This window comes from Dermacentor andersoni, chromosome 6, assembly GCF_023375885.2.
Source record: "Dermacentor andersoni chromosome 6, qqDerAnde1_hic_scaffold, whole genome shotgun sequence".
Classification (NCBI taxonomy): domain Eukaryota; kingdom Metazoa; phylum Arthropoda; class Arachnida; order Ixodida; family Ixodidae; genus Dermacentor; species Dermacentor andersoni.
The window spans coordinates 49,455,810-49,480,837 of NC_092819.1; the positions used below are offsets into that span (position 1 = coordinate 49,455,810).

At 46.3% G+C, this 25,028-nt stretch overlaps 2 protein-coding genes across 3 annotated transcripts in view; both read left to right on the forward strand.

Annotated features, from left to right (window-relative positions):
- The first annotated feature begins 1,756 nt into the window (after positions 1 to 1,756).
- LOC126522939 (SEC14-like protein 2) lies at positions 1,757 to 23,498 on the forward strand. Of its 2 annotated transcripts, none has more exons than XM_050171787.3 (13): positions 1,757 to 2,294; positions 4,947 to 5,016; positions 7,261 to 7,304; positions 8,573 to 8,635; positions 10,746 to 10,839; positions 11,784 to 11,878; positions 12,357 to 12,438; positions 15,195 to 15,275; positions 17,631 to 17,717; positions 18,603 to 18,709; positions 19,649 to 19,753; positions 22,212 to 22,413; positions 22,972 to 23,498. In XM_050171787.3, exons 1-13 carry the CDS (start codon positions 2,229 to 2,231, stop codon positions 23,067 to 23,069), a joined length of 1,194 nt encoding a protein of 397 aa, XP_050027744.1. In that variant the 5' UTR covers positions 1,757 to 2,228; the 3' UTR covers positions 23,070 to 23,498. The 2 variants fall into 2 exon arrangements, with proteins under 2 accessions (XP_050027744.1, XP_054922596.1); XM_055066621.2 differs by having other exon boundaries at positions 1,774 to 2,294; positions 4,952 to 5,016.
- Positions 23,499 to 23,586: 88 nt separating this feature from the next.
- Positions 23,587 to 25,028, forward strand: part of l(2)37Cd (general transcription factor IIIC subunit l(2)37Cd) — a 30,602-nt gene continuing 29,160 nt past the window's right edge. Inside the window, exon 1 of the mRNA XM_055066620.2 lies at positions 23,587 to 24,315. The gene's annotated coding sequence lies outside the window, so the exon portion shown is untranslated. The remainder of the gene's footprint in view (positions 24,316 to 25,028) is intronic.

Sequence of the window (25,028 nt, forward strand, 5' to 3'; positions counted from 1 at the left end):
TTCACTTGCTCGGGCGAGTGAGGTCCACGTCAGGTGGTACGCATTGGTGTCCTGTGGCAGGGTCGTGCACTTGGGAAAGGTGGCGTCGACCTTGATGAAACAGTCACACTTACAGACGATAGCGCAGGTTGGATCTAAACACGGGCTCCAGGTACTCCTCAGTTAAAACTACCCCCCCCCCCCTTCCCACTCGTGAGGTGACGACGAACTCACAAGAACAGACTGTCATTGGGTTAGTCGGTACTGCATAACGTGAGTTTAGGCACCCGTCCCCTTCGGTTGTGTCCTATACGTGCTCTCTTGCGCTTAACCTCAAGTTAAACGAACTCACGCTAAACAACTTACAAAAATGCGCGCACGTGCTCACAACTTGAGACACCGCAGGAGTCGATGGAAGCTGCCATGGCCTTCGATTATATCCGGTAAATGCGTCACCTTGAAGTTTTCTCGCATTGCAGGCGAATGCGCGGCCTTGACACCAGTCGGGGAACGTCCTTGCGGTCGGCCGAACGTCACCGCCGCCGGCGAAGACAACGACTGCTTTCCTTTTAACCGGTTTTAGTTGACGAGAAGAAGAAAAAAAAAAAAAACGTACATCCTTAAAGAAGCAGCAGATCGTTTTGCCCGCTGGACAAGAAGTGTAGCTATGTGCAGTTGGAGCCAAAAATTCACGGGACGTAGGGTTTGCAATGAACAGCTGAATGCCCACAAATCCTGGGCACGTACAGCCTCGAATTCAGATTTGTGGACAGGTAGTAGTTCAGATGACGTACACAGGTTGATCTAATAAATTAGAAGCGGCATGTTTTAACGCGATGGAATCTGACAATTTTCGTGGAACTCAAGTCCCGTAAACTTTTGAGGCCTAGTGTATATGAAATTGACTTTTCTTTTTCTTTGTTTGTTCTCCCTTTCGGCGTACAGCGTGTCAAGTTGTACGAAGCTGGAAGAGGGCAGTGCTGCAAACAGGCTACGCATTCAAGCTCGACGAAGGCGTTGGAAAAGCGAAGAACTTTAGGGGTCAAACAGCACATAAATACGGTAAAACGTACTATGTTTATACGCAGAAGAGTGTTGGTTATGCGGTTATGTTTCGAGAAGAACTTTCACCTCGGAGCACAATGCTCTTTTTCTAAAATGGATGGAAAAAAAAACACGATAATAGCGAAAAGCTTTAAATATCCATATTACAGCAATGCGATTCCAGAATAATAACAATAACAATAAAACAACGCAATTGTGTTCAATGTACTTAGCAATCTGTTAGAGGCGATGACATGTAATTGAAGTTTCTCGACCGTAAAGTTAACGATCACGATCATTAGACGTTTCACTTTTGTGGGCCTTTAACTGTAACTTTTAGTAAATTTTCAGTTTACTCGTATTCGCTAAGCGCTCCTACTAGGTAGCTGCCTTATGCCTTATAAGAGCCATCTCCATGTTTTACATTCATTTCACTCGATCGTATCATATACGAAAGGCCCCAGCTAAACGTGTCTTGCAAAATTATCAACGCATGTTTCTCCGAGTGGGAGTCTTTGCGTACAAACTAGCGCCTGCTTGTGCGTGCGTTACTTAAACAATAGAATCGAAAACAATGTACTCTGTTACGTAAACGACAGCAATTCACTCCGCTTGTAGGCGCTATGGAGCCGCTCAAGTCTCAGAGACTAACCTCACCTCTATGTAACGTATAACGTCGGGACATGCGACCTCACTTTATACGGCACGTGTTGACTAGGCGATTCGGCGCTCGTCAGTTGATCTTTTCTTCTTATTATTTTTCGTGGCAACCCGTCATTCTTTGAGATCAATAAACCTACAGGTCTAGCTCGGTGATCAGAAGCCTATCAAACATTAGCCAACTACTACTACTAACAACTGCTGGCTTTCGGGTATAGTTGAGTCGCGTCATTAGCTGCCCTTTGGGACCTTCGGATCGGACCGCCGGCCTCTTAGCGCTATTGGCAGCGCCGGCCGCGAAGGCCTTCAACACGACCACCGCGCGCGCAGATGCGCTCACTTTCCCCGTTTCTTTCTTTCTTTCTTTTTCTTTTTTTCGACGGCAGCACGTTGCACTTGGCGGCGTCGTAAACAGCGCCATCATCGCCTCGGTCACGGCGAAACGACGCGTACTCGCCGACGACGATATCGACTAACCCTCTCGCCCTCCGCCCTTGGCACAGTATGTAGCAGACGGCAGCGAAGCGCCACGCGATGGCCACGCCATGAGCGCAGCAGACGACGACGCTGTGGATCGGCTTAGCACCAAGGAACGCGCTGCCCTCGAGCAGGTAAGCGCCACAACCACGGCGTGTAGTTAGTTATTATATAGTGGATGCATGCACGCTAATATGGCGCGGGTTCCGTAGAGAGTCGAGCAAGAGACGCACCGCTCTTTTGACCGCGACGAGTCTTTGCCACCGCGCGGCGTCGCCGTGTATCCTGCAACGCGAGATGGCGCTCTCGTCCTCAACCGTCGCTCACTCGAGCCAGCGCGGGCGATGATAATTGGTGCCTTGTCTCGCTTTCTTTTGCTTGTTTTTGTTTTCGTTGATTAGATAGCAGACTCGACAGGAGCGCGTAGGTTCGCGATATGGCGTGGAGCCTCGTTCGTAGGTTCGTTCGTCGTTGTGCCTCTTTCGAATGGCTTTTTCAACCGTAATGGTTAACCGTTTCACGGCATTATTGAACCTCTTTAAAAAAATGCCTTCGTGACACAAACTCTTAGATGCGAAGAGCTGTGCCCGCTCACGCGGTTTCCTTTAGAAATGTGGATTACGTTTAAGTGGTTTGAACATATATTACGTGAAATGCATAGTCAACGTGGTACACTAAGAATGTGCAAGCAGATTTCGCCTCCATTTGCCACATTTGGAGAAAATACCTTACGCTACAAACTTGAGATTTTGTTCACGTAGCGTGTGTTTTACCGAACGAACAGTTTGTTCAGTATACGTCCCGTCACTGAACGTGCTGAGCATTCGAATTTCCAAACTTTCTCGTCACTAAGCTGGAAAATTATTGAAATATTTCACTCTTCATACAACCATTAAAAAAAATTGTTGAAATGTACGAAAACGTTTTCGGCCTTATGCAGCCACATTAAATCGTTTGAAAATACTTGAACGATCTCCAAAAAATGCGTCGAAAATGCTTTCCGTGATGTGTGGCAAACCTCGATCGTCGCTGCCGTCGCTCGGCGTTCTCGACGCTGGTGACGCAGGTAAATAATATGGCATAGCTGATAACTTCCGGGAGCCGTAATCCCTGTCGCTGCTGCTGCGAATCGAAGACGTATACGGTCCAACGAGATGTTGCGGAAAACCTGGGGCGCGTCTGTAAGGCCGCGTACACGCGCCCAATGTTCCATGGACAGTAAAGCGTTCTCATCACTCGGTGTAAAAGACACGCATGATAGCGAGGTTACTCAGCTATACCTGCACTTTTCACCCTTCGAAGAAAGCGTCGAGGAAAACGTGGAAGAGTCGGTGCTCTATCCCGGGATATTATGCATGTTGGACAGTGGCACATCTGTCGAAGTAACGCGCGGGTAACACAGGTCTCCTGTCGCGTCTGTTTACCCTGGATTAAAAAAAGAAATAACAAAAAAAGTTATAATGCTATTTGTACGTGCCGTCGCTTTTTTTTATTATTATTCAGCAAGAACTTCTTGTGCAGCTGCGAAAAAGCGTGTTTTATGTAGTCACACTTCATGACACGCATGCTCACATATGCTTTGCCATTGTCGCCGGCCAGCTGTATATAAGAATGTCCGTCGACCGCGATGTCGAGATATTGATGCGACGATTTCGTGTTCGTGCTATTCCCGTATTCCAGGAATGGGGACGTCTTTAATCGCGAAGCACTGACGGCAGAGCTCCGAGAAGCTCCGTATTTCGAAGGAAAACTCCGAAGAATACTCCGCTTTCGTATCCGCACCCTTAAAAAAAAGCCTGCACCCTTTGGTACTCGTCTTGTCCCACAACGGTAGTCGAAATCTATCTCGCCCGCATTTCCTTGCTTTAACGCTGCGCACCCGGTACTTACAGGTCACGAACGGCATGTGCGTTATCAGCATGACACAGCATTCCGTTCTCTAGAGGAAAGTAGCGAGCTCAGAGTATTCGCGAAAGGGAACGCAAGCAAGGCAGATGACGATTGTCGTTGTGGGGTAATTAACATAATCTCCAAAAGGTGCAAACTTTATTTAAATTGTGCAAAGCAAGCGCTGACAAGTCAGAATTCTAATCATAAACAAGAAATGCAACACCGTGCTAGAGCTGTAGCGGATGTGAATAGAATACGGTGTTACCCACGCAACAATTTGCTTAAGCGCGGAAGGCAAGTATACTCCCCTCGCTAAGGCATCAAAGGGCCCCTGTGAGCAGTACAGTTACGTTTTTCGTATTCTGTTGGTCAAATTTCGCCTTTTCTTCCGTCCGGCAGGTTGTTAATTAATAAGTACTTATTTCCTTCGTTTGTTCGTTCGTTAGGTCGTTATTTCATTCAGTCGCTCATTTTCTTTCTTTAATTTTTCTCCTTCTCGAAAGCTAGAATAGACCAGGGAAAAGCATGTGCCTTCTAACCCCCGAATCATGTACTTTATTCCTGCGTCGGCATTACGACTGTCAAAGTAGAAAAAAAGTATATGAGTGTGAAGTGTGGATATATATATATATATATATATATATATATATATATATATATATATATATATAACAACTGCCGGTGGTCTGGTCCGGAGCACGGTCAGTTGCACTTGGCTATACTCGAAGAGGCAGGACGTGTGTGGAGCGAGAGCTTCTGAACGACACTTTTCAACGTGGTGAACGTGGTTCAGATCATTGATACGGGACCTCAATGTGGTGCTAACGCATTTCTCTCACAATTAACGCTAAATCGCTTCTGACTTTTTAACAGACTATATCGACACTTTTCCGCAGTTCAGAATCTCAACGGCCGATCTTTCACCGCCCTCGCGGGAAGACTGGTACCTGCTCAAATGGCTGCGAGGTAAGCTCATTAAGAACTACCCGATATGTGCGCCTGCCCTGACGTTGGTATGCGAACGTGTACGATACGATTAAACAAATCAGGGAAGGAAGGGATCGTACAAACGGCTTATACTTACCTGCAAAAAGTTGACGCGCATTCGACCGTTCGAACGGTCCGGCCGCGAGTGGCCCACATATTGCACACTTTTATGCGTGTGTGTGATAAATATCGTCCTAAAGCAACCGATGTATTATATTGTCGTGCGAATGTCATTGGAAATTATTTCTGTGCTGTTCTTTTCCGATTTCATTGTAATTCCACTGCTGCTAGGGCCACGTTGGCCTGCAGTATTGAGAAATAAATAAAAAAAAACATAGGTGACAGGTGACTTCTCTAAAGAATGCGAACACCCTTCGACGGCGTGACTTCCTCGATCCAATCGCTGTTGAAAGTAACGTGCACCGCGAAGTGTCCCACGTGTAGTGCAAAACTCCGCGCGTACCGATCGAAGGCGCACTAGCGTGCCGGAGAAACCGCGCGCTAATTGTATTGCGTGATCTAAAGCCACGCGTGTGTCGAACAAATTTTGTCGGGACGTTCTGTATGCCGACGCGTAATCCCGATGCTGCACGTAACTGCGCTGCACAAACATCAGCAATACAGGTGCTCATGGGCGGGGGGGGGGGGGGGGGAAGCACAGCGATTGTCGCGCTTGGCCGAAGCGGCCCCTTTAACCAACCGTCACGCAAACGAGCATAAAATAATAGGGACGCACGGGCTTCATACTGCGAGGTATAGTTTAGCAAGCAAGAAGAATCGCCTTTGCATCTCGATAAGCGACGACTCAGGCGTTCCAATATCGGAAGGTTCGAGGGACACTTTGGAAGAGAACTTTCGTTTTCATTATTCGAAGACATCCAGAGACCCCTTTGCGAGAACAAAGGGCATTCACGTGGGTGCGCCTCAGGGTGACTCTGTAGTAAACGCACATCTATACGCGCATACCGAAGCGGTATTCTTCATTGATCACCTTCGCCCCGAATGTCACCTTCGGAGCGCGTCGATCGATGGAACTTGGCGCGCCGCTTGGATGTGACTGTGAGACGGCGCGACCTCCTAGATGCGTCAGGTTCAAGTCGAGCACTTTGTGCATTGAGAGGACGGCCGTATACGTGGCGGCCACTATAGGCGTCGCTCTGAGCGGTACGTGACGCTGTACTGGTAGAGTATGCTCGAAGAGTGATAAATCGGGAACGCTGCCCCTGTCACCATGCAGTGGCGACCGAAGAGTGTATCAGGGTGCCCCACTATCATGCGCCAAGATTAAATATATATATATATATATATATATATATATATATATATATATATATATATATATATATATATATATATATATATATATATATATATGCAGATACCACGCAGGTGGACAGAACCAAGGTAATTTTGTTTGCCGTCGCTTGGAGATACTCGGGCTACTTTTTGCATTCCGCCTAAATACAGAATCAGTCTTAGTTAATTAATCAACTTATCAAATATTATAGTTACATTAAAAGTGTCAAAGAGAAAATTGCAGAGCAGCATGAAAAACTCCCGACACAGCCTTCTGTTTGCTCAAGACGTGCCACGTAAAAGTGTTTTTCCGAGCATGAAAGAAGCCCGCGAACACGCGCAAACTTGCCGCGCGTCTGTCCTCTCGCGGTACTTTGCGTGTATTCGCGGGCTTCTTTCACGCTCGGGAAAACACTTTTACGTAGCACGTGTTGAGCAAACAGAAAGCTGTGTCGGGAGTACTGTGCATGCTCGAGCGTAAAATGTCAGTAGTGCATAGCGTCTAAGGCGCAAAATACGCATCGTGCAAGATGTCTACATGCGTAGTACAAGGTCGTCCACTTTTACGGTAAACGCCTCATTAGTATTCAAGCCGCTACAACACCGACATTTGTTCTATACTTCACGGGGTAAATGTGCCTCATACGAAATTTTATGATGATGTCGATGAACGAAAAAAAAAATACCTTTCTGAATCTTATGCTAAACATCAGCAGCTATGAGCTCTTGAATACTAATGAGGTGTTTCCCCTGAAAGTGGAATATGGAACATCGGCGCGGCGCACATTTTTTCATCCATGCACATTCTCGCATACCAGGATTTTGAATGAATAGCGCGGCGAACCTGATTAACGGCAATGCGACCGTCTGTCGGCCACGCTAGTCGTCGTCTTATAGTGACGTGCATTTTTTTTTTTTTCCCGACAGCCAGGAAGTTCGACACGAACGATGCGAGGAAAATGCTGGTCGAGGTGAGTCGGATAACCTGCATCCCTCCGCTAAGGGAAGCGGACGGTCATCTTACACCATCAGGGTTATGGGGGGAGGGGGGAGGGAGGGATAGGCACTGGAGTCATCGAGGCCACTCACATTGTTGTACAGCCAGCGTGGTGAAAAGCTGCGCGTTATCCCGACTCGCCTTATCTCCAGCAGCACAGTAGAAGGTGTGAATGGCTAGGCGACAATGCGGCGTGTGTGACGTCAGGTGAACACTCCCTATAGGGAGTACGTGTGGTGACGTAGTCATAAGCGCCGTGGTGACTGTCACGTCAGAAGAAAGAACGTAGATTAACCGAGGCTACAAGCCGTGGCATTTCAAAAGAAGGAAGGGAAAGAGAAAAAGCAGAAGGCAGGGAGGTTAACCAGAATAACGTCCGGTTGGCTACCCTACACCGGGGGAATGGGAAAGGGGAAAACAAAGATGACAGGGGGAGAGAGGAGGGAAAGAAAATTTGGTATTACAGTGCCACGGTGGTTATCTCGACTTGTTTACACCCTCCCGAATCACGTGACCATAGCTTTGCATATTTAAAGAAGGGTGCGTTGCATTCAATAAACTTTAGGTTGGGAGTGCGCATCTGTGTGTCCTTTCCGTTTCCTCCATCTAGTGTGTTTTGCGCCATTCAAGAATATGTAACTTGGAGCCAACTGGAAAAATTGAGAGCAGTACGCCTCTGCCACTCTACCTCGCTTGAGAAGCAGATAGCAGTTTGTTTACAAATATCAAATTAAAAAAAAATTATTAGTGCATAAAGGATACTTTAGCGCAAACAAAAACTAACATATTCTTGCAAGAGAGAAAGAGAAAAAAGACAAAACGAGACTGAGTGCGAGTCACTGAAATCAACAGGGGGCGGGGTGGAGGTGAAGGGTTATTCTGTAAGAGTTCCCCTAGTGGACCATCAATTTCGGCCGCTGCTGACTGGATGCATCTGTACGAGCGAGGAGGAGACAAGCGGCCCTAGCCAATCAGCAGCGGTCGAAATGGACAGTCCACTAGATGGGCTCTTACAGAATACTCCCCTTGGGTGCCCTAATACATAGAGCATACGTCTGCATTAATAAAGAAGTACTTCCACATAAATAATTTGGTTAACAGTGTACTGTAATTTTCACTTAACTTCCTTTCAATTTCGAGTGCGGTTAAACCAACCAGGAGCACAACTGGTGGTACGAACGAAATTGTACCGACTTGAATCCTAAACAAAGGCGGTACCACCGCCAACGTTTTGCTGTGCAGCACATCGCCTGGCGGAAGAAGTACCAAGTTGACACCATACTGGAGGACTACCAAGCCCCCACGGTTCGTAACGCGTACGTTATCGACGGGCAAGTTGAGGGCACGCAGCTCGACGTTGCGGGTGTCGAGAGTCACGCAAATGTTCGCCACTGCTCGAAGGACGAGACGCCTTCGCCAACGAGGGTTGTAGAGCAGTTCAACTCTCGAGACTAGGGCGAGAATAGAATGCTAATTACAATTACAAAGACACTAAAGAGAAAAATTCGTTAAGCTCCACTAGCAAAAAAAAAAATGATCCTTCAACAATACTAAAGAGTGCTCTCGCCGTGAGAAGATTCGATAAGCCTGAAAAGACCCAAGGAGAGGTGGCACTGCCACCCCGAAGTTCCCGCACAAGCATTCCGCGACGTCATGAATTTTGCCGGTGTCTGCTAGGACCCGGTTCCTTTTTTTTTTCTTTGCGGTAAAGATGGACTAAAAAATTCTAAAAGCGCCATGGACTGAGCTTTTTTCTTAGCCAAAACGACCCGAATGCAAAAAAAAAAAAATGTACTTTGAAATCCTTGACGTCACCTAACGTATCGAAACGTAACCATAGCTTTAAAAATCTAAGTTTGGCCTTCATTTCTTTCTCCTAGCAATCAACCTCTTATAAAGAAATTGACGAAAACAGAGTTTCTAAATAATGTTTTGTCAGTTAAGTTAAACTAATTGAATCTTCATCCTTTAGTTTCTCTTTAAGAAACGAAGAAAAGTAGATTTGGGGTACCGTAAGTGAGGGAGACAACAAAAGCTTCGTGTAGTAAATTTACACCGCGGCATAATTTTACGCTGGCCGTTCTCTTCTGCCTGGTATGAATAACTGCAAATTACCCTTTACCTATGTAATGTCAGTTCTTACTCGACTTTTTTTACCACTTGTATTGTAGTTGTGCGCAATTTAAGCTGTCGCATTAAAATAACAATTTTAACGCAATAGCATTAAAGGATACCGTGTCGCAGAAAATCCGATGTGTTTAGAAAAAGTTTATTTCGAAAAGAGACGATACGAACACTGAGTCATAATCACGACACATTTCCACCGGGACGATCCGATGTCGCCGTCTGGTGCCGGCGTCCGCCGTCGGCGGCGTTGTCCGTAAGAAAAAAAGATCATACCGTACCACAACTACGCCGGCCCTTCGCGTGGCGCAGGGGCGTTACTGAACTAATTGAATTTCTCAAAGTAAAATGCGCCAGAAGAACCGTAAAGTCCGACTTACACACAACCTACAGACATGATAGCTTCGAATTGTAATTTGAAAATAGAAGAAAACATAAATCTGTTACGCGGAAACTCAAACACAAACCCACCCCCCCCCCCCTTTTTTTTTTTTGCTTAAAGGGGTATGAGCCATTGCTCTGCCCTGCGTTGCCACCGGGACGATCCCATCCTTGTTTTCTGTCGGACCCCGTGTCGTAGAATATCTGGTGCCAGTGTGAACGTGAACGGGGCCCGATAACGCGTTCCACTCTTAAAGGCGAAGCTCAAGCATCCTCTAAGTTTTTAGTTTTGTTCTTTATTGTTCTCGTTACTTCTCACTCGCTTAATTATTGCGGTCGCTTTGCGTATTCTTTATTATTGATCACTCCGTCCCTCATGCTATGCCCTGTAAGGACACACTTGTATAAGCGTAAAGAAGTATTGAGATGATGGTGATGAAAACGCTTCTAGCGTATGGGATTCCCTGTGGCCGACGTTGCTGCTCTTTTATTTTCCATCGGTAAAACATAGCGTTGAGTTTAGGAAAGAACAGCGACGCTGGGGCTTTAGTGCAGAACACCGATTGCGTTATTGCAAGTGCCATAGCTTTATTTCGCATCACTTGAGTGCATTATGACTTACATTAAACAAAATGTAAAAAATTTCCTTCGTCCTATATAGTCTATTCTCTCTTCCTATCCCCTTTCCCTGTCTCTTCCCTTCCCCCCCCGCCCCTCAACCCCACCCTCACAGCCGACCACCGTTCAGGTTCAGCAGGTGTAGCTAGACAGTTACAGTGCCGTAAGCAGTGATTTCCTTACCTTCCCTTTCTTCATGTTACGTAAAAATAAACAAGGAGTTACTGCTACTACTGCTACTACTACTTAGGATGAATGCACCTCAATCCCTGCGGCACTGTCTGTGACGCAGGTGCTGCTGAAGTACTTCCCTGGTGGCTTGTTGGACTGCAGCCCCGATCGTAAGCCGGTGCTCATAGCTCCTGTGGGACAGGCAGACTTCAAAGGTAAAGTACGAAAACAATTGCATAGCCAAATAACGATATCACGCGCGTCTACCCGATGCATTGAACGAGCACGGTCATAGCTACAAATGGCAGTGAAGGCAGCGCCCGTAGCGACATCTGGATAGTTTTATCGTGAGACCCACGGGAAGCTGAATTACCCCGAGTTGTTTATGGGCCTACGAACTGTATGTACAGCCTTTGTCAAAAGTATAGAGACTACGCTACCAGCAACCGCCATGCTGATTACAGGCTGGCTAACGGAGTTCCTATGATATGCCAAACGTTCAAGCGCGCTGGGAAAACTTAAAAAAAGAACAAAAAAACTTACGTATTCAAGATTCAGAGGGCGTCGGGATCGCCAAGAGAACAGCGCCACACAGCCGAACGACATATATGTGGTAAAGGTGCGGAGTAACCTATAAACATTTCACACAGACTTTTACGTTGATATCGGCCAAGAAACTGACTCCAATTCACGGCAGCTATGTTATAAGAACCGGGGAAGTGATCTCTCTTCTACCGCTGTGAAAGGAGTTCAAGTGTTCGGTTTATGCGAAACAGATATGGATGGGGTGGGCACCACACCCCAAACAAACATGTCCCATCTGCCCTACCCTACCCCCTCGCTACAGTGCAGCCTCTCGGACGAGAACGTCTTGTGTTCCAGGTATATATATATATATATATATATATATATATATATATATATATATATATATATATATATATATATATATATATATATATATATATATATATATATATATATATATATATATATATATACTGAGCGTTGCTCACTTGCTTAGTTTCTCAGTTTCTGTGTTGCAGCTTGGTTACTCCGACTGTATACAGTCACTCATTTTTTTATACTCCTGCCAAGAAATTTCCACTGCATTTCAATTCAAGGAAGCCCTTCGCTCGTTTCTGTTCTGGACGCGCAGGCATGCTCGAAGCCGCGTCACGCACTGACCTTCTGCGCCACTGCATCTATCTCCTGGAATCACAAGAGGAGCTCAAGAGGCAGTTCACACTGCAGGTCAGTGCTCTGAACATGCTGAAAAACGGTTGTGTGCCAAACGATTACGTAGAGATTATATGCTGAAGGTGCTGGTATTCGTAATAAGCGAGACAGAACGTTTGTAATGGCAGCATATAAGGCTGAAAGCAAGCTAAAGCTTTATTCTTTTAGATTTGCCATCGTGCTCTTTCTTTACTCTTTCCTCCCCTCCTTCCTATCTTCCAATTCTTGTGTTGCTGTCACCTCCCTTCTGAAGAGTAGTCAAGTGTTGTGCCCCTTCCGGTGGCAGTTGCCAGCCTGCTCCTCGCTTTCCCTTTCCTGTCAAATGTATATATATTTTCAAAACAAACAATAATAATAATTTTAGTGTGCGCACTTCGGCGGATGCTCTCCCAACGCTTCGCTAATATGCGCGAGGCAGGATATGCAACCCTTCCCGGAAAAAAAGAAACAAACTACCTTGAGATTTTTTTTTTTTTTGTTAACCACTGCGCAGACGGGCGGTCCTCGGATCGAAACCATGCACGCAGTGGCGGACATGGAAGGCTTCTCTTTCTGGCAGCTTTCGTCTCTCGAAGGTAAAGCATCGGCAAGGCAAGCTCGCCGTACCGAACACTTTCACAATGCCGACTGCAATAAAGTGTTTAGAAGTGCGCGAATAATAATAATAATAATAATAATAATAATAATAATAATAATAATAATAATAATAATAATAATAATAATAAAACTTTCAGATAATGAAATCGAATAATGTCCAATTCGATTACGCGAGTTCGAAACGAATAGTCACTATTCGTAAATACGAATGTATTTAAATATTTTTTACACATTTAAGCATAGTCAAGTGCTTTCAATTAGACATAATATTAAAGCAGAAAACACGAATAATTCAAGCCCGGCAACCGTAGTCAGTGTTGTTTTTTTATCGCAGAGCCGTGCAGTTCAAGAAACAAAGAATAGTGTGGTCGAGCGCGAGAGGAGAAGGAAGGCCTCTTGACTATTAGCAGGGATGCACAGACCGAGTCGGTGTTATTAAAAATGCCTTTTCGTTTAACCTGTCGACTAACCTGCAAATTTGCTGCCAGAACCCGGGAACTGTATACACTGGTGGATAATTTCTTAAGGTCGTCTTGCAGTTTTCTTGTTTGCAAGCAACGCTTTCTTTGATCTGCTGGAAACGTGTGACGCCATCATGCGGGAGTGCGTGCGTGCTGGACTCGCCGAAATTGTCGACGACGCCCCTCCAGGTCTAACCAAGCTATACATTACGTGACGCACAAAGAAGTCGTCTGGGAAACAAGCATTGACGCGAAAGTTAGAGAGGTTTTTCGATGCGTCCTGGCATGCCAAGGGATGCAGAGGTCTCTCAACGAGGGCCTTGAAAAGGGAGACAACGTTTACGAAGGTCTTAAATACTCCTGCGCTTCAATACAGGCCCCATAGCGGTAGTCAACAATATAGAAAAGGCGTCAGTGCAGATATTTATGTGGAAAGGACCGACAGACGGTTACGAGTCGTCCGGTTTACGATGGACAAACTCAAGACGAAACGAACTTCACGACGATCCCTGAACAGTCGAATCAGTCGGAACAGCAGAGCTGCGAAGCCCTGCTAGTAGTTCTCTCGCGCTTGACCACGCACTGCTTATTTTCTCGGCTCGTACGTCGCTGCGATAAAAAGAACATTCCCGGCCGCGTAGTGCAGTTAATCGCGGAGTTCAAGTGGGTACATCATTCGGATAGGCCTTGTTGTAACAAGACGTTCTTGTTGCTTCGCTGTCCAGGAGCCAACGTGACGGTATGAACTTGTGAAAAACTCCATGACCCTCGCGAGCGGGGAGAGGTCTCAGAATGTACGATCAAGACGTCCCCTTCCTTTAACTCAGTATAGTGTCGGTCCCGTGGTTGCGAAATGAGCAGATGGAAGTTGCAGCAGACGATCCTTTCGCCATCGCTTCCAGAAATTGTCTGTTAGGCGCTTCCGGTAGGTTGCGATCTCTCTCGGCTGCGAAAGTCGTCGTACTTGAAACGCTGCCCCTCGTCGTAGTTCTCGAACTGTACACGTCAACGCGATGCCCTCGAGGAACAATGCGACGTTGGTCCGCTGGATGGTGGAATTCCAGTGGTTATATAGGATCGCCCGGCGATAGTGGTTCAGCCATTCCTCTACGACCTCTCTCCATTTTTCAGCATAGGTTCGCAGCTACCTGTGATGTTGCCTAGAAGCGCCGGAAGAAGGCCGCGTCTTGTCACCGTCAGGGTCCATGGCTGTAGGGGGAAGGCCGGCGAGTCGGCAGCTTCGATCAAACTACTGAGGTTGCGCTTCCATTGTCGTTCTTCGGCGTTCCACTGCGGTACATAGCACGTTCCTTTCCGATGGTCAAGTGACCGTCTGGTTAGTTGAGCCTTCGGCTGCGAAAGTGGTCGTACTCGAAATGTGGTCCCACTTGCTAATAAGCTCATAAAGTACACTCCTCGCGTTGTATTCGTACTCCAGAACTGTTTCTTACAAACATGAGAAGCTACGTAGCGGAGCAGGCTACTTCGTTCAGGGAACCAGATCTGATCGACTAAATCTCGATTATTCGCACTCTCCACGAAGAGTCGTGGGTATGTGAACAAACTACACGTGTTCGTTCCTAATGTTCCATTTTTGTTTTTAATAAGCAAGGCCTTGTAATGTGCAATGCAATGACCGAAGCGTGATAAAGGTGTGAGAACCACAATGTCAACGTTCTTGCATAATAATTGCGAGAACAGCTGTTGGTTATTCGGAATTTGCTAGAAAAATATTCGATTCGATTCGCTTCTGGCGCTATTCGATTCGTATTCGATTCGGTCTCAAAAACTGCTATTCGCACACCCTTAGAAGTGGTGGACCGACCGCCTAAAAACCGGTTGTTTCCGGTAGTGTAGACGGGAAACAGGTTCCGTGCGAAATTGCACGTTTGTTATACGAATGGACGCGTCACAAGAAGTTCGCAGAAATCGAATTTCTTTTTTTTTCTATTGACACTCGAAAAAAGGACGTCATCACCGGATATCAAACAGAGCCCCGGAACGTTGAGAACCAGGGAACGTTTCTTTGATCTGCGTCATATTCGCTTACCACAAGGCGCCTGTATCGCCTGCTAACGTGCTATATAAAGGTTGTCACGTTTTTGAAAAAGTTGCGATTACCAGCTATGCGACTACCAAGTCGCGATACTGTGTGGTACCTCTATAGTATACGATACTCATTTACAAGCAATTTAGCCAAAGTGAAATTTCAGTGCAGTTATCCTTTAAGCGCATAACTGTATGGGTGCTTATCTGTGAATTGACTCGTGCAGTGGTCTCGGCACTCACCGAGGTGGTCCAGATGTACGAAGCCAACTACCCGGAGATCCTGGAAGAGGCTTTCATCGTAAATGGTGGGAAACTTATTTATCACAGTTACGTTCGCGAGCTGGGCTGGGCCGCGCTGTTTTCCGACGGAGAATGTGAAATACGTGAAGAGCAACATCTAAAAAACGGTCAGGGGCATTAGTTAAGTAATAGTAAGTCCTTTACTCACAAAGGACGAGGACCAGAGGTCACCGATTGGGGACGGGAACGCAGGGGCGAATGAAGCAACTGCATCGAGGGAGTCAGTGCGTTCGAAGCTACACGAAAGGATCGTTTAATTTGTAGTTTCCGCGAGTGACAGCATCAGTGAGCGAAATGTGCGGCGCGTTTTGTAAGATGCGCTCTCACACATCAGCCGAGGTCTCGAGTGAACGCCGTCTGGTCAATGAAAAGCGTCAGTACAGCCTATATTTACCAGGCCGCGATAAATGAGACATATTTTAGGTCCCAAAACGTCCACGTATTTGTTTTTTTGACGATGGTCAGTTTACTGTTAGTGACTGCCCTCGCGGGAAGAAATATGACTCCATCCCTTATGTTCGCGTTCCGCCTTTTTCCGGAAATATGACGTCCTGCCTGTGTTCGCGTTATATAATTACAGGTTACTTTAGGTTATCGGTCTTATTTGGAGCAATACAATAGCGTAATATTCTCATTATCCAAGCTTCATAAAAACACCTACATCCGCGAAACGAGGCACAAAGAAAAGTGGTTTATACCAACACATAGAACAAACTATGACAGACACTCCTTACTTTACAGCGTGCCGTGTATTATAAGCAATTAGATGCGGCAGAACAGAAAATCCAGGCTTACTCCTTGAGCTGCAGGCACTGCGTGACGCAACTACAGCCGCCAATACGCCCAACAGCATCAGCGGGGTCGATACGTACACTGAATCCCTCAGCGCTGTGCAACACATTGAACAAAGTTTGCAGGACGCCACAAATTTGTGAAGACATACCCAATCTTCACAGATCATCCCCCTTCCATCGCTCATGTGCGCTGGGTGCAGGGACATGGTCGGAACCAGTACAACGGCCTAGTGGACAAACTATAATGCCGCACCAGAAATACCACTTGATACACCTTACGTTCCATTGCCTAGGCTTCGGGTCCAACACCCAGTGAACTATCAGGCCAACGTGTGCCGCTCCAGCTTCTGCAGAGGACATTCGCCACCTGTCATGGCCGTGCCCAGGAACGAAGGGCTACTCGGGAAAGGGTACTAAGAGCTACCAAGCTACGAATGGATCAGACAGACTGTTGTAGTCGTTGGCTTATGGACGATAAGCTTGCTAAGGCCCTTACTGCAATTTATACACGAAGAAGTCATCCGCGCTTTAATATAAATAGACATCTAAGCCGCGCGACAAGCTTCAGGGCGGAAAAAGAAAATCAGCTGAGTATGGCGAAACGCTCTTTAATTAGTGTCTTTTCGTTTACTCGGTGGAAAAGGTTAGACTATTGATTTATTACTAGACCGCGTGAAACAAAACCTTTCGCGTCGAAACCTCACCGCTGGTACGTCAGTGTGATGTCACATATTCCAAACTACTAATTTCCCTTATATGAACCTTTTTGGAGCCGTAGAAGTTCTCGAAACTTGCTAGGTTGAGCCCTTGCTTTCTTTAGAATGTAATGTGATCCTTTTGCTCATTGATAAACAGTCAACTATACCTGAGCAGAGGATGTTAAAATTCATGACAGTGCAGCGAGCTGGTGTCACTGCAGCGTCGGCTGCCCGTTTTTCTTTCGTGTTTGCCTCTTTTCTCGCTTACGATGTTCCTATCGCGGTAAGGGTACTCGTTTGGCCATTGCGTAAGCGAAATTCACTGATACAGCTTAACTTATCGTACCTCTAAATGGTCCCTCTAAAGATGTCCGCACGTACGTGGGATCCTGCCTTTAAAGTTAGCTTCTCCTACCTGACACTTCTCTCGGGGTGAAGCCAGCATGCCGCGCACCCTTCGTGTTTAAAACGATACCGCCTCTCACCATGTCCGTTTCCCGGGAGAGTAATGGCAAAGCGCAGTTTTATTTATCTATCATCGTTCTAAGACATTGGCGGATCTTGCAATATAAAATTTAGCAATAATAGGTTGGCAGGACTGACGTCTGAAGCAGGCGTCTGAAGAATGAAGCCGAAGTGAGGCAAGCTACAGTTCCACCTTTTCTTTTATATATATTGTGCTGATCATCAATTATTGTTCGAAGTTTGGTAGAGCAACCGAGAAGCTTAAGTGACTTGTGCAAGGATTCTCAGGTTAATATAATTTTTCTCAGAATAATTGCGTCACACTTGTTCTATCACTCAACCGCAGACCATGGGTTAACACCATAGCATCATAAATGTGAATGCCACATTTTATTTCTTGCAGCGCCCACTTTATTTCCCATGTTGTGGAACATCATCAAACCTTTGCTGACTCCGAGGACCATAAGCAAAGTGCACATATTTGGAAAAGGTGAGCGGTCATTTCTGCATGTTGCAGCGATCATGCGACCTGAAATATAATTGCATATATAACTGAATTGTGGCGTATTGTATTCGTCGACTGTAAAGAGAAAAAAAAAAGAAGGCTATGTTTTTCTGTTTTAATCACAAGGTATACTAAGAAGACGCTCCACATCCCCGAAATGTATGCTTCCGACATTATTTTTTGTAACATTACCCACCAACGTGTGGAACATTTGACAGAAAGTGTGCACAGAAAGGAAGTTTGCGCTGAAAGAAACTCCAACCGAAAACTATAATGGGTTAGGCCTCACGTTTCCGAACGGCTCTGGCTTTCTCCACTAGGGTAATAATAGTTTCTTTAAATGAGGGTCTGGAACATGCATCTTTCTTTAGAAGAATGCCGAAAAGACGAGAAGGTGAAAGGGGGATAGGAAACCACACACACAGTGCACGTCTGGTTGTCCTTTTATGTTGCCGTCTGTTTCCACTGCTTTCCTAGAACATGCTTCTGGGTTGACGGATGATGCTCAGTTCTCTGGAGAACTTAAATATGCCGCTTCGTTTGTGCCAACTATCAGTGTCGAAGAATGTAAAGAAACATTGGTGTTATAAAGGTAAACTCGCCGCTGTCAAAGTTGCCATTCTCTATAGATCTGATTGGCTCGGGGAGGAGGTGGTCGACCACATCATATTGGATTGGTTCGAACGAGAAAGCATGGCGAAATGTAACGTTTTCTGAAAGAGCACTCCAGCTGTGAAACGTCAGATAACTCATCGAAGCTTTTGCTTGGGGATCATTCTGTTTATTCTGCTTTCTGAAAAAAAAAAGGTATTAATAGACGTAAACCGATATCCATGGCTGCACTAATTTTTCTACTTGCACGTTTCGCAGATGGTTGGCAAGAGTTGATGAGGAGCCGCATGAACGTTGAGCGGCTCCCTGTAAAATGGGGCGGCACGCTGACTGGACCAGACGGTGACGAAGGCTGCAGACACCTAGTACGTTGATTTCTGACTGTCTTTCCACTGTTTCCACAGTCATCGCTATACTCATTCAATCTCACTAACTTCGTGCAGAACAACAAAAGCTATTGATCGCGTCAGCCATCCAGAAAAGGAAAAAAAAAGACTCAGGAGAAAGGAAACTCCCCCATTGTCCGCCTCTGATCGCCCTCTCCGCGACGCCCACTGAATCGACGCCTCGCAGATGAATTAGCAGAGCACTATGGGCAAGCTCGTCTTCCTTCTCTAAAACACGCAGCCTGCTATCGTTGCTGATTGGCTGACACAAGTCCCAGCTTTCACTGCGCTACATAGAGGTAGTGCGAGGGAGTACGGCCTGTAAAGGCGGCAGTTCCCTGCTTTCGAATGCTGACGAACGTTCCAAGTGGCACTTGAAGAAAATAAACTAAACCTGAAATAGATGGACATGTGACGGGACAGACTACAGAAACACAGCTGAGTGGAAATGAATGCGGCTGTTTAACATGAACTAAGGAGAACTGAGGAGGTCAGCCCACATAACCACACCTCCTTTTCACATTAGCACGTTAGCACTTTGTACACTTTGCACTGTGTGCATTTCAATTTAAACCACGGCTCATTTCCCCCATGCTTTCCTTGGCTTCACTGCCTGTTGGCTTTATATTGTTTATATTGTAGTGTCTAACAAAAATCGAGCCCCCAGGGCTCGCGCACACACACACACACACGTGTGTATGGGGGGGGGGGGGGGGGAGGAGGCGTAGGGATTCAATGTTACTACTGTCTGTAATGCGGAAAGCTTTGACATTTCTTGATCTAGTGGAAATTGAAAACAATATCGTAGGACAGCTAACTCGAGGGAAAGTTATGAATTAGTTTTGTGTGATGATCGCCATGCTTCAGGAACTGATAGAGAGAGAGAGAGAGAGAGACTAACGTGAATGTCGCATGCAGATCTGCCCTGGCGGTCCCATCCCGGACGAGTACCGGCGAAAATGGTCGGACGCCGCAGGTGCAAAGTCGCACACCATCGGTGCTGGCAGCAAATGGACTCTGCCGGTATGATGCCTTTCAGCAGTTGCCTGCCATAATTCCATTCCTCGTCGTATCGTGTTGTCTTGTTTCTGCTTAGTTCTAAAACTGATGTGGACGGTGTGACTAAGGGATTTAGGGCTTTGGAAAGAACTCCGGAGCGTAATAACCCTTCCCAACATCATTAACTTTAGCGTGAGTCTTACGTTCACCACACGTATGTAAAGAGACACAAAACAAACGCTCATTTGTACATTTTGTTACTGATTTCTTCTAGCCAAGCAATGTAAATGTACACGCACTTTTTCTTTGAGAACAGAAGAGCTTTGCATGACTGACATCCTCGTTTTGCCCTATAGCGCCTCAAAACGCTGATCTGGAAGTACTAACAAATTCCCGCGAAAAAAATATGGCCCGAAACTCGAGTATAGGTTATGGAACACGTGATAACCAGGCTTGATTACGTATATTGGAAGCGAGGACTTACGGAGTCGCCATCTGTCGGAAGCGCCTCGCTTGCGTAGTATGAGCGATAACGCGGAACGCTCCTCATAGGTTTGGCTGTCGGCACTCAATAAGTAAACCATGCGGGAGCCCTCCTGGACATTTCTGTAAGTACTCTCGAAACGAAGGAAGTTTTTTACTGTCAAAATAATAATCTTGGGCAAACAGGAAACTGTTCCAAAATAATTTAGTTATAGCTAGTGTCTTCGACACCTACGACGGTGACTTGTGATGTCCCGTCGCGACGATTCATTTTTTTTTCTTTTCTTATAAAGTCTTGGACGTTTCCGTGTAATTATATCTCAAGTTGCAGTTACTCGCTACTTCTTTTGCCTAATCCATTACATTTCATTGCTTGGTGCTGCACAAGCATGAGCATATGCCATGCCTTTCTTTAATGTGCTTCTTACCGTTCCCTTTCGATTCCAATTAACTTGCCAGTATGTGGCATCAACAAGTTCATAGACCAACGCTTCATGGCATTAGCCGGACAGCGCGCGCGGGCGAGCGTATCAGTGCGCGCTTTCTGCTACTCACTGAACATCGCAGCCCCGACGCCATAGCAGAGATATTCCTCGCGGAAGTGCTTGCTGCACACCCGGCTTGTAGCCGATGGCTGCTTGCCGGTTCTAAGTTTCGCAATCAAAGCTTCACGCAGCTTCTTGTCCTGCGGGTACGTGTGAAGGCTGACACCGGGCTCCGTTGTGTACGTCCGGCTCTGCGACACCGAGCAGTAGCCTATCATGTCGGACACCTTCAGAGGCAGCCACTACCTCTTTCAAGTGTTGTCAAGCACACACCCGAAGCGGGAAAACTGCCCCACTTAATCAGAACCGCAGCGCAGGTGAACTTTCGTTTTCAGCTCGCTTCGGCGTTTCCGAAGCAGCCGACGCGGCCGCTTTGTCCACGTGATCCCTCATTACACGTCACGCTGCGATGGCGGCGCCAGCGTTTCCAGCGCTAGAGCTCGCCCCCAATATGCGTGGTAAAATTGAGTATCTCTGTAACGCGTCATCATAAACATCATCGACCCATTTAATGTCCACTGCAAGATGAAGGCCTCTCCCAGCGATCTCCAATTACTCCTGTCTTGCTCTAGCTGAATCCAACTTGCAGCCTGCAAAGTTCCTAACTTCATCACTCCACCTAGTTTTCTGACGTCAAGGACTGCGCGTCCCTTCCCTTGACACCCATTCTGTAATTCTAATGGTCCACCGGTTATCTACCCAACGCATTACTGCGCCTGCCCAGCTCTATTCTTTCCCTCCTAATGTCAAGTGTACAATAGCGGCTGTCCCCGTTGGCTCTCTGATCCGTATCGCTCTCTTCAGCTCTTACCCATTTTTATTCTGTAAATTTCTTTCTCATGATACCCTGCGAGTAACTGACCTATATAAACATCCTCCTGCATAGATTCTAGAGTCTGACTGCTGATCATGAATTCTTGTCCTCTTACCAGGCTATTTGATATTACCTTTGTCGTCCGCATATTAATCTCCGACCTGATGGTCCCCGAATGGGTCTAGCCAGGTGACGTTGAGTTTACTCGCGTCTATTCTGGACCAAATAAAGTTGTTTCACTCACTCACTCACTCACCCTACTATTACACTTTCTCAGTTGAGGTCCTCAGTCATTTGTTGCAATTCATCACCGGCGTTGCTGAACAACAGAGTGTCATCTGAAAAGCGAAGGTTGTTGAGAGATTTGCCATTTATTTTCACTTCTAATCCTTCCCAGCCTAATCGCTCGAATACTCCTTGTAAGCAGGCAGTCTGACATGAAGTCTTCTAACATGCATAACGCAGTGCCTGTCAAAACGCAACGCTCTATTTTATTCTGCTCGGTTGAAGAAATGTCGGCGTTATGGAGGTCTTTGATGAAGAATATTGAAATGTCTAAGACTTCTATCGTCGACTGCTAAACAAACACAAATGAGATTTTAAACACTCGTCTTCTCCTTCTTCTGCCGACGTATATCAGGTACCCGTAGCGCGAGCCGGCTCGGAACTACGATGGGATTTCTGCACGTTGTCCGGAGACCTGATTTTTGCTGTGCGATTCCGGCCGCCCGGCGGCGCCACAGATGCGGACAAGCCACGTGACCTGGTGGCTCCCAGGAAGGTTGCCTTCACGCGCCACGAGCCCCACAGTGGTAGCCTTTGCTGTCAGGAGCCAGGAACCTGTAAGTATACTTAAACTGCGGTCGTTCGGATGTGACCTCGCTTCGTGCGAGCTTCTGTAACAGACAGCATCCTTTCGACGGCTTATATACAGTAAACTCTCGTTATAACGAAGTCGTCAGAACGGGAAACTGACCTCGTTATAAATTTTAGTTAGTGATTGACGTACACCTGCAACGGCACGTGACGATTACACTAGCTTTCATCTATGTTCCAAGCGCGTTGGCGCACAACAAACTGCAACTTCGGGCCACAACGATCACCGAGCTACGTACATTGGACGATGAACACTGCGCACTTCCAAATCTAATCAGTGTGTGTGGTTGAGGTCATGCATCCCGCATGAAAGTCCTCGTAGCGCGGGACGCACAAACGCCGCCAAAATGGAATGGAATTGAGAAACTTTATTATGGATGTTGATGGCAAGAATGATTTTCTTCCTTCCTTTCTTTATTCCTTCTTCTTTTATGGGTAGGGCTCCAACCTTCTCTGCAATGCCCTTCTTTATACCCTTCCTGATCGTGAAAACCTGCCCTGTCCCTCTTTTTCTCGTGGCCCAGACGAACTCGTGTTCGACAACTCGTACAGCTGGCTGACGCGCAAGGAAGTGAGTTACAGTGTGCAGCTGCTGCCCCCACCGACTGGCAGTGAGCCCTGACGGAGGGTGACGCAAGAGCACGCAGTGGGCCAATGCAGTGCCCGCGCCGCTCCGGAGCCACCGAGGTCGACGAGACGATTCATCTGAGGATCTTCGGCGACCTTATCCGTGGTCGCACATGACGTCACGGGCGCCATATTGGATTCTATTTACAGCATCTTCAGCCTAAAGCCCTTCCATCCACGCCTAGGGGGGTTTTACCTCGGCGTAGCTTGATACAAGGCGAACAAATTGAGGCGCAGTTTCGTAATGGTACGTGGTATACTCCTACGTGGCGGATGCGATGACGTCTCTCGGAAGTGCGCAGGGCTGTATGTCGGGAAGGGGAGTGCGGGAGACGCCAGTGCTGACACTCTGGCCAGTAAACGGCATTAAACGGTGCACGCAATGGCAGACAGCCCTATTAATAAAACGTATAAGCCCTCCAAAGCCACGTCTATGTTTCGTGTTCAAGAAAACTCGTACTAGCCCGTACGATCTTATGGAATTGCTTCCTGGCCTTTTCTCCTGGAAAAGGGCCTATCCCGGTACCCATCGCCCTTGTCCACTTCCGACACCTCTGTACATGTAATTTTTGTTACGCTCTTAGCGTATTAAAGCGAGAGCATTACAGAAGGAAACTTAATATATTTATATTGATAGAGTACGCCTGCAGAACTCCGTTTTCGTTGTTTTCGCGGCAATGTGTTGATTACTAGAAGAAAAAAATGGCGGTCAAAGTTTCGTTTTTGAATTCCAGGCCAGGAGCGTTAGCACCGTTACGTCAGTGTGACGCCATGTATTGCAGAGTACTTTGATTGTTTGCTTGTCTGTCTGTTAGTTTGTTTGTCTGTCTGGTTGTTTGTTTGTTTGTTTGTTTGCTTTCGGTCGTTGTGGTTCAGTCAAGGTTCCTGAAAATTCCGAAGTTCCAATCTTCGGCTCTTTTAGAATACAAATGAAGCAGACTGCGTCTGGAATGTGAAAGAAGCGGAAGCAGAGAAGCAAAGGGTGGGGGGGGGGGGGGGGGGGAAGGCGATAAGAAGAAGAGGGATCAGCAAAGAATAAAGATTAAACTGCGGACAACACCCGTCTCACCGAAGTTATGTCTTGTGTTTAGTACATTTTACCCGCACCGCTACATCATTGGAATCCTGTTTTTCTCTCTTTTTTTTTTCTTTTTCTTTTTACCGACAATTATTTGACATGGCCCCCGAGCAGACAGCGTCAAAATGCATGACGTCATGGCACGCTGGTGCGGGAATTTCAAGTAGGTGTTGCCACTTGTCTGTAACTTTTGCGTGTTTTCTGGCTTACCAAGCGTATTCTAGTGTTAGGAGGAAGCTTTAGCTCGGGTGCTCCTATCTAAATACATGGAAAAGGAGAATTCGTCTTTCTCGGCAACCACTACACCAAACTTGACCAGGTTGGTTGCATTTAAAAGAAAACCTTAAATTCTAGTGACTGTTGGTTTCTAACTTTTCATTTAGGTCGTCAATTTTTCTGAAGATTGGCAAAAATCTTAAATTTTCAGGAAATGAAACTATGAAGTTTACAACTCCGTAACTCAGCAATGAAAAATGATATCACAATTCGGGGAATTGCATCTTATAGTACATCTAAAGCGGACGAAATCGATATGTTACACAAAGATCTCAAAAAATTTAGTAATGTGTAAGTACAGCTTTTGCAGAACCCTTGTGCACAACGTAACAAATTCACGTAATATATAAGTTGACATATCGAATTCGTCCACTTTGAACGATCCAATGGATGCCGTTTACAGAACCTCGATATCTATTCTTGACGGATGGCTACTAATTTGTAAACTTCGTGCTCCTATTTTTTTTTCGAACTTTCGAATTTATGAAAATTCTTTCAACAAGATTCAGGCCTTACATCGTTGCAATCACAAGGGCTCTCTTGAGGCTTCCATTTTCTACGGTATTTATCTTTTATTTTAGCGTGCTAAATTATATCATA